This window comes from Mus pahari, chromosome 11 (assembly GCF_900095145.1).
Source record: "Mus pahari chromosome 11, PAHARI_EIJ_v1.1, whole genome shotgun sequence".
In the NCBI taxonomy this organism is placed as follows: Eukaryota; Metazoa; Chordata; class Mammalia; order Rodentia; family Muridae; genus Mus; species Mus pahari.
In genome coordinates, this window is record NC_034600.1 from 9395958 (window position 1) to 9405954 (window position 9997).

Genomic DNA, 9997 nt, shown 5'->3' on the forward strand with positions numbered 1-9997 from the left:
AGCAGGGGCACAAGGACAGCAGGGTCACAAGGACAGCAGGGGCACAAGGACAGCAGGGGCACAAGGACAGCAGGGCCACAAGGACGGCAGGGCCACAAGGACAGCAGGGCCACAAGGACGGCAGGGCCACAAGGATGGCAGGGCCACAAGGACGGCAGGGCCACAAGGATAGCAGGGGCACAAGGACAGCAGGGCCACAAGGACGGCAGGGCCACAAGGACAGCAGGGCCACAAGGACAGCAGGGCCACAAGGACAGCAGGGCCACAAGGACGGCAGGGGCACAAGGACAGCAGAGGCAGTGAGGACGGCTGTTCTCGCCTTGAGAAAAGGCAGCAGAAGCCAAACAGAACTATGACCGGGCTAGAGCATGAGACCTCCAACACCCTGGTCACGATGGTCCCTGAGGCTTTGGTGCTACAGGGTCATGAAATTGAGACATGAACCCCTCTGATGGTATGAACTCCTGAACTAGGGTTGAAGTGAGAGTATGCAGTGTTCCTTCAGAGAAGGCTGGACAAACAGATAAGAGAGAGCTATGTACAACAGCAAAGGGAAGGCCATTTGAAAAAGAATTTGTCAGACAAAGCAATGTGAAAGACATGAAACCAGAGGAAGAGCATGGGTGCAAGGGCTCTGGAACTCGGTAGTGGAATAAAAGAATACATTTTATGAAGCACTAGGCGTTCACAGCTCACCACTCTTTGTGACACTTGAATGAATCCTGGCAGCATTGCCTATTTTAAAACTGGTAACACCTGACTCACAAAAAGATTAAAATACTTGTCCAGTATCACAATTTAGTAAGAAGTAGATTCAGGTTTCAATCCTAAACAGCATGGCTTCAGTATCTTCTATGAGGAATCTGGAATAAACCATATACTCCAAGTCAATGAAGCAGTTGCCCTGCTCCTCCCTCCAAACATGGCTGGCCTGTGTCACCACAGCCATCCCCGGAACAGAATGACAGCGGCTCTGTCATGGGTCTAGCCAGCAGTCACTTCTGTTTGGGATTTCTTGTTCCAGGAGAAAAGTAAGACACATCACAGTCAGATTTGCCCTGACTTGCAACCAAAAACTGATACACCAAAGAGGCCTGACGACAACAGCACGCCACTCACTGAGCGCTTGCCATGAACAGGGCATTGTTTTGTTTTGTTTTCATTTTATAATCGATGACCTTTTGTGAATTCCCATTTTATAGATAGAAAATCAGCGTGATCGTAGTCTTCGCTGCCCAAATTCACAGAGGTTATAAAGGGTTCAAATCCAGGCTCCCCTGCTCCTCAACTCTGTTCAGCAAACAGCATTCTAAGGAGTCAGGCACGTAATCCCTTTCAATTACAATAAGAGATTAGATAGGGACACTCTACTTAACATGGATGGAGTTTCTAGGACAAATGTTTCTCACTGGAGTACAATGAAGACTTTGGGAAGCCATAGCTCTATTGTATGGAATTGCTGTTTATGAAAGTCATTTTCCATCTTGTTCCCTGGGTCCCACTAGAAAAACTACACACCAAGACAGGAAAAAGCACCCTGCTCATTTTCCAGTGTCTTTCGTAGATTGAATGGTCTTTCCACAATGGAGACTGGCGAATTTCTTTGTGGAAAAATTCCAAATGGAAACTATTTCAGGGCTTATGGGATGTAGCATTTTGGTGGTCTCCATCACAACTGTGTTGTGTGGGATAGTCACAGAGAACACAGATAAAAGCACATATAGCTGTACACCCAAACTCCTCTGTCACTTTTCTATAGATAAAACACTGAGACTGAGGGGTTTGAAAGCTCCTGAGAGGGTTTAACTGACAAGCAGTGAGTTCCAAGTCAAAGGCAGAGCGATTCCAGGGCTGAGGCTCGTATTTGAGACAGGATTGATTTCCAAAATTTCAGCTCTTTTTCTCCTGGCAGAAGACTGGTTGTGTCTCAGAACTTCTTATAGTCCAGACTGTGGTTCTCTTCATTTGTCTGGGGTTGGTTGCTCGTCCCTACCTAAAGGCCCTACAGGACTTACATCTTCGATAACCTGGACTGGTATTGTCATTGACCTTTATCACAATTAAGCACTCCCAATTGACTCTGACACATGGACTTCCACAAAGTCCTCCCCCAATACAAGATTCCACAAAGTCAGTCACCAGAACAGGTATTCACTTTTATTTGCCATGCCTTAAGTGTCCACAGGAACCACGAGCCAACTATTGCCCACTGAAGTGAAAAGGAATAAAAATTGCTGAGCCTGTAGTCTGACACATTCAGGAGCTCATGTTAGGAGAGTGAGTGGCAAGCAGACACTGTTGGTGGCCCTGCTGTAACTATGAAAGTGAAGGGAGACTATGAGAAGGCTTAGAACACCCAAGTTAGTAAGAAAGGAGTATATACCCAGGTTGTCACTATTGACACTGTAGAAAATATCAGTAAAGGTTTTATTTAGAGTCCCTACTTTATCATAGAAAAAGACCCATATTCAAGCATGGCCAAGCTTCTGTACTCACCCCAGAAGACATGTGGATAGAACTTCTTCCAAAAAGCAGAGGTACTTAGCATATAGATCAGTGGGATCTTCAAGGATTCTACTGTTCATCCATATATGAGATATAGCAGAAGGGGGGCAATGTTGAATTTTTTAAACCATAGTGGGCAGGTAGGGGATTTAGTACAAGAGGCAGGCTACCAAGTCAGGATGAACAAAAAATAGAGTCAACATATATTTACTATGAAGTCTTTCAGTAAGTATTAGAATACATGACTCTGATAACTTCTTTCTTCTGTTGGAAAATGTTTCTATCCCAGATATTTACTATATTAGGAGAAACTACAGATAAATATTTTCAACATATTGTGCATTGGTATTTGACAAATTGGTAGATTAGTTTCTCTCATGGTAATTCTTTTGAGAAATTGATTTGGTTTTTCACTGTATTAGCAGTTAGAGACAAACCTCTCTTAGCAGTTTGTGAGTGTGAAATGTAGTGTGCTTGTGACAGAGATTTCGAATATCTAGTGCTTTCATTTAACAAGAATAAAATAATTAGAAAATATAATCTATTACCTTTTACCATTTGTTATTATTTATTATCCTCATATAAAATTATTTCTCCTTTATAAACCAAAGCAGAGATAAGAGGGCTGTGGTAGGTAAATAATTTTGTCTAATGTCATTAATTACTAACAGCTCAATTATACTGTGAAGTGCTATAATTGTCATGAAGCTTAAGGATCCTTATCATGGATTCTATTACATATATAATTCATTTAAATTACATTAATTATACAGATTTTTAATGAAGAAGAGAAACTGCTTTTAATCTTCACAAGTAGAAACAATGATCAAAATATTTATGTGTGGAATACATATTTTGTTCTGTTGGCATTCTTAAAATAATTCATCTACTTAGGCAGTATTAGCACTTTTATATACTGGGAGACTGGAGGAGAATAGACATGTTTGCGTTGCACATAAAAATATGATGCTTAGTTCTTCTATTTAATATCTAAATTTATAAAATATTTAAGTTTTTTCTTGTTTGAACTTGGAATGAAACTCTAGTTCTTGGATATGCTAGGCAAGTGGTCAATGATTGGGCTAAACCCAGGTGTGTTCTTATTGGATGTGTGTGTGTGTGTGTGTGTGTGTGTGTGTGTGTGTGTGTGTGTGTGTGTGTGTGTGGTGTCACATGATATGTGTGTAGGTCAGAGAATAACATGTAGGAGTCAGTTCACTCATTCTACCATGTGTGTCCTAAGGATTGAACTCAGGTGTCAGGCTTGGTGGGAAATGCCTTGATTCACTGAGCCATCTCATCTACCCAGGCCCCAGCTATTTTGAAGATTAATTGGTGGTATCTATAAAGGTGTCCTAAGGTCATGGATATGCTTGTTATACCTCTCCAGCCAAATTTCTAGTAATTTTAACTTTGCGTGCCTCAGTTTATTGTCATCCATAAAATTAAAATGCTAACATTTGAAGAACTTAAAGAGGATTATGTAATGTTCTTTGTTGTTGCTGTTGTTTTTTGTTTGTTTGTTTTTCAAGACAGTTTCTCTGTGTTGCCCTGGCTGTCCTGGAACTCACTCTGTGGGCCAGGCTGGCCTCAAACTCAGAAATCCATCTGCCTCTGCCTCCCAAGTGCTGGGATTAAAGGTGTGAGCCACCACTGCCCATCATATGTAATGTTCTTAAAACAACCTACAGATAGTGCTGTATACCTTTTTCATTATTTATTTGTCCATTGTGGAGTTCAATATAATAGACATAATAATAACAACACCCAATACACCTTTATGGACTAGGTAGTGGACATGTTTTAACATCAGAATTCTGAGGAAGGCATGGCGGTGCATGCATGCAATCCCAACACTGAGGAAGGTGGGGCAGGAGGATCAAGTTTTTAAACCAAAGGGGCTGGAGAGATGGGTCAGCTTTTAAGAGACTACTTGTTCTTATAGATTACCCAGGTTCATTTTCCCGAACTCACACAGTGTAATTCCTTTTCTAGAGCATCTGATATCATCTTCTGTCCTCTATGGAGACCAGGCATACATGTGGCAAATGGAAATGCATGCATGCAAAACACCTATACAATAAAAATAAAGATATTAAAAAAAAATTGAATACCAACCTGGGCTGCAAAGCAAGTTCCGGGTCAGCTTGGGATACCTAACAAGACTCTATCACAAAGCATTTAAAAAATAAAACAAACAATATAAAACTAAACTTCCATTAAAATGGCACAAGGTACCCTTGTGTGATAAATTATAAACCCCCAAATAATTGATTTTAGGAGTATGCACTCAAATGATATGATTTTTGGACAGCATGGTAGTGAAAATTATTTTCATTTTTCAAGTTATTTTAAAATTTTTATAAATGGTGATCTATTTCTAACCATGAGGGAACAGGTGAAAAGTTTAAGGAGTCCCAGTGTGATTGGACATATACAGGGTGGGAAAGCCCAGGTGTAGGGTGAGGAAGGGATGTAAATGGCCTCCAAATGTAGTGTCTCTGAAGCTGCTCTATCCATCTATGCTTTGCCTTCCTCTGATATGTCAGCAACTGCTCATGGCTGACCAGAGTGCAGAAGCCCTCATTTCAACAGAATACCCAAAGTGTCTATGGAAAGCACAGCATCTATTCATTCTTTGCACTGTTCTGACAGAACCAGAAAGCTGCACCCTATCTTCATGAGCTGTATGCAGCTCTTTGTTAACTGGAGGCTCTGATTCTGAAAGCGCAGAAGGCTTTGGGGTGACTATCAGCGAGGAACTGATTGTCCTTTACCGTGGAGACGACCAGTGAGCCTTTGACCACAGTCTTTTAGGATATGTCAGCAATAGGTTTTGCATCTCCTTAAAAATACTATGTAATGGAAGGTGGTTAAACAAATGGAAGAAAAGCTAAAGACAAAAGAAGAATGGAAATAGATAACAGGATATTCCCTCCTGTTGGAATTCTAGGTTTGGTATGCCCAGCAAGTTCTGGGAGCTGCTGTCTCCTTGTTTTCAAGGAAAGAAGCAGTAGGGATGAACAGAATTACATGTACATCACAGGGTTATGTGTTTATATAGAACTAGATTATAGAAACGTGCTAGTCTTGGCTTATGTTTATTATGCCCAATCTAATTGTATGTCTAAGGAGAGGTTGCTCTCTTCGGGCATGTCAGTTCAGTTGATGTCTTCTCACTACAAACCTCTGTCTGACCTATAGCCCTTTACACCATCTGCAGTGCAGTAAATGCAGTATATGTATTTTTAAATCTGGAAAACACAGAAACTACATTTGACACAATACTTTAAAATTTAACACTCAGGTGTTCTCTTGAGTATGGCTTTATTTTCCTTTCCCATTCTCCCAGAAACTAGTGAATGCTTGCCTAAGAGGCAGGCAGAACAGAACAGACTAGGAAAGCTGACCCCGCAATAAACCAGTGACTGTATATAAAGTTATATATAAAAATGATTATTGGTTAAATAGGGTGAGTGTGAGTGTGTGTGTGTGTGTGTGTGTGTGTGTGTGTGTGTTAAAAGGTACAAAAATAACGATTTTATTTATTTTTCTTTTAGGTGGGAAATGAGGAAAGATGAAACACTAGAAGAGAAAGAAAAAATGATGCTCGAACATTTACAACAGAACTGTACCATACAGGACTTTTCCACATCAGACAGCACAAATGAACAGTAATCTGCAGAAAAACAGCAACAGCTTTATTTTAGGAAATTGTCTCACACAATGAAGGCTTTTCGCCCTCCTCAGGAGGAGGATAGAGTGCACCCAGTAGTGTCTGTACTGAAAGAATAAAGAATAAGAGGCTCCACATTTCTTAAAAAAAAACTCAAATTGGTTTTTTTTTCCCACAGTCTTTCTCCTTATATGATAAAATTGCTGCCATCTCGTGTTCCCTTTGAATTGTTTTTTTTTTCTTTTAGTACAGAAGTATCTATGACAACAGGCAAAATGTTTGGAAGTATTTTCCTAGGGATTTCTTACATAATATTTGGATGTTGAGTTGATTGGAATCCCCCTGAAAGTCATCTGAAAATTACAATTTAATTTTGTAGTTGTAGCCCAAATCTGGATTTTAATTGCCTTTAATGTTCATGACTGAGCCAGTCCCCACTTACCATATAGCCTTGTCTTCACCCATGCTAAATCATAGCACTAAAAAGCACTGTCTACCACTGTTAGCATCGGTCACATGCCTGTTTGTGATGGCTGTTGCCTTCCTCCTAAATCTCACTCCGTCCTTATGCTTCCACATCCTAGGCCAAGTGGCTCTCATTCAGGCAACTCCTGGCATCCTTTTGGCTCAACCAAAAAAAAATGGTATTTTCTCCAACCAAAAACCATTTTTCTTTCAAAATTACATTCAAAAGTTATCCTTCTCTATCCCTCATTATCTACAATGTCTGTTAATTTTATTATTTCCACTGTGTGTGTACACGTACACACACATACATACATACTACAGAGAGAGAGAGAGAGAGAGAGAGAGAGAGAGAGAGAGAGAGAGAGAGAGGATGTGATGGGGATGTGCTGACAAGTACGATTACATGTATTTAGTATGTCCTTCCTATCAGTGCCTGATATTGCTTTATAAAGAACCCAGAGGCATTAAAAATAATCTGAAGGATTCCTTTACGAAACCGAATGTGGTACTATAGGATCATTCAGTGTGTGAGCAGTTAATAAACATACTGATTAAGGAGCCACCATTGAAAGAACTGTAGACAAAATGCCTTGAGGACAAATGAGAGAAGCCCCACTGTGGATCATAGACCATCTGGCATCGAACATAATGGCTTCTGATGTTCTCATAAACTTAATAAAAATGTGTGTGCTCCCATGTTCTTTGATCTTTATGAAATATTTGTAGCTATACTATTTCCTATAGAAAGTATATTTGTTTCAGTGGGTGAATTTGGATACAAAGGAGGCTACTCTAGAAGTCTTGGATCTTATCTCTTTTTTATTAATTATTTTATTTATTTACATCCCAAATGTTACTCTCTCCTGGTGCCCCCTCACAGAGTTTTTATCCCCATGCTCCATTCCCCTCACATCTGAGAGAGTACCACCCCAGGACACCCCTGACTGGCGCATCAAGTTTCTGTGAGGCTAGACACATCCCCTCCCGCTGAGGCCAGACAAGGCAGCTACATGTGTGCTAGGAGTCTAGGACCAGCATCTGTCTCAGTCAGCTGCTGGTAGACCCTCTCAGAGGACAGCCATGCTGGGCTCCTATCTGCAAGTACAGCATGGCCTCAGTAATAGTGTCAGGGTTTAGTGCCTACCTGTGGGATGGACCCCTTTAGTCTCTGATCAATTTTTGCCCATGAATTTCTTTTAGGAGCAATTTTGATCAAAAGTATTGTAGGTGAGTTGATGTCCCCACCCCTCCACTGGAGGTTTTCTCGTCAGGCTCTATGTCTCCACTGTTAGGCATTTCAGCTAAGCTCACCCACATTGAATACTGGGGTCTCTGGGACATTCTAGAAGTCCCCACCCCATGTCCCACCCCTGGCACCTGGATATTTCCATTCATTATCCTGGCTCTCTGAGCCTCTCTTCTGTCTCTCCCCCATACCTGAGTCTATCTCCCCCCCCTCTCCTATCCAGGTCCATTCCTCCCTCTGCCTCCCATGATTATTTTGTTTCCCCTTTGAAGTGGATTTAAGCATCCTGACTTGGCCCTTAATTGGGTGTATGATGGGAATTCTGTTCCTTTTGCCTAATATTAACTTATCAGTGAGTATGTACCATGCAGGTCTTTTGGGTCTGGATTACCTCACTCAGGAGGATATTCTCCAGTTCCATCCTTCTATTTGCCTGCAAAATACATGATGCCCTTGTTTTTAATAGCTGAGTAGTATTGCATTGTGTAAATGAACCACATTTTATGTATCCATTCTTTGGTTGAAGGACATCTGGGTTGCTTCCAGCTTCTGGCTATTATGATTAAAGCTACTATGACCATAGTGGAGCACATGTCTTTGTGGTATGGGTGAGCATCTTTTGGGTACATGCCCAGGAGCGGGACATATAGGTCTTCAGGTAGAACTATTTCCAATTTTCTGAGGCACCATAAGATTGATTTTGAGGGTGGTTGTACCAATTTGCAATCCCACCAGCAATGGAGTTCTTCTTTCTCCACATCCTCACCAACATGTGCTGTCACTTGAGTTTTTGATCTTAGACATTCTGATTGGTATAAGGTGAAATCACAGGGTCATTTGGATTTGCATTTCCCAGATGAGTAAAGATGTTGAACATTTCTTTTAAGTGCTTCTTGGTCATTTGAGATTACCCTGTTAAGAATTCTCTGTTGAACTCTGTACCCCATTTCTTAATTGGGATATTTGGTTTTTTGGCGGTTAACTACTTGAGTTCTTTATATAATTTGGATATTAGCCTTCTATCAGATGTAGGTCTTTGCCCAACCTATAGGCTGCCTTCTTGTGCCACTGACAGTGTCCTTTGCCTTACAGAAACTTTTCAGTTTCATGAGGTTCCATTTATCAATTGTTGATCTTAGTACTTGAACTATTAGTTCTCCTGTGCCAGTGTGTTCAAGACGACTTCTCACTGCTCTTCTATTAGATTCATTGTATGTGGTTTTATGTTGAGGTTTTTTTTTTTAAGATTTATTTTTATTATTATACATAAGTGCACTGTAGCTGTAGCTGACTTCAGACTCACCAGAAGAGGGCATCAGATCTCATTACAGGTTGTAGTGAGCAACCATGTGGTTCCTGGAATTTGAAGTCAGGACCTTCGGAAGAGCAGACCACCAATTAGACCAGCACCATCAACAACAATAGAAACAACAGAAGCCCACACACTCACAGAAACTGAACAATGTTCTAATCAATGATGACTTGAGCAGGAAATAAGAAAATTAAAGACTGTCTAGATTTCAATGAAAATAAAGGTACAACATACCCAAACTTATGGTACAAACATATGGAAGCAGTGTTACAAGGAAAATTTATTGCACTAAGTGCCTTCATAAAGAAATTGGAGAAATCTTGTACTAGCAACTTAACAGCACTCCTGAAAGCTCTAGAACAAAAAGAACCAAACACACCCAACATGACAGGAAATAGTCAGACTCAACCAATTAGAAACAAAAAGAACAATATAAAAATTTTTCTTTGAGAAAATCAACAAGATAGATAAACCCTTAGCCAAACTAACTAAAGATCACAGAGATCTTATCTAAATTAACAAAATCAGAAATGAAAAGGCAGACATAGCAACAGAAACAGATGAAATTCAAAAAATTATCAGGTCTTACTATAAAAGCCTACACTCCACAAAACTGGAAAATCTAGATGAAATCGATGATTTTCTAGGCAGCTATCACTTACCAAAGATCCCCCTGAGCTCAAGTCTCTAGCTGCATATGTAGCAGAAGATGGCCTAATCAGCCATCACTGGGAATAGAGGCCCCTTGGTCTTACAAACTTTATATGACCCAGCACAGGGGAAGGCCAGG

General features: G+C 40.5%; 1 protein-coding gene across 1 annotated transcript in view; it reads left to right on the forward strand.

Moving 5' to 3' along the window:
• The window catches only part of Kiaa0825 (KIAA0825 ortholog), a 398643-nt gene extending 391317 nt beyond the window's left edge, over positions 1–7326 (forward strand). Inside the window, exon 21 of the mRNA XM_029544170.1 lies at positions 6066–7326. Coding sequence (XP_029400030.1) covers positions 6066–6183 — 118 coding nt within the window. The 3' untranslated portion in view covers positions 6184–7326. The remainder of the gene's footprint in view (positions 1–6065) is intronic.
• The last annotated feature ends 2671 nt before the right edge of the window (positions 7327–9997 follow it).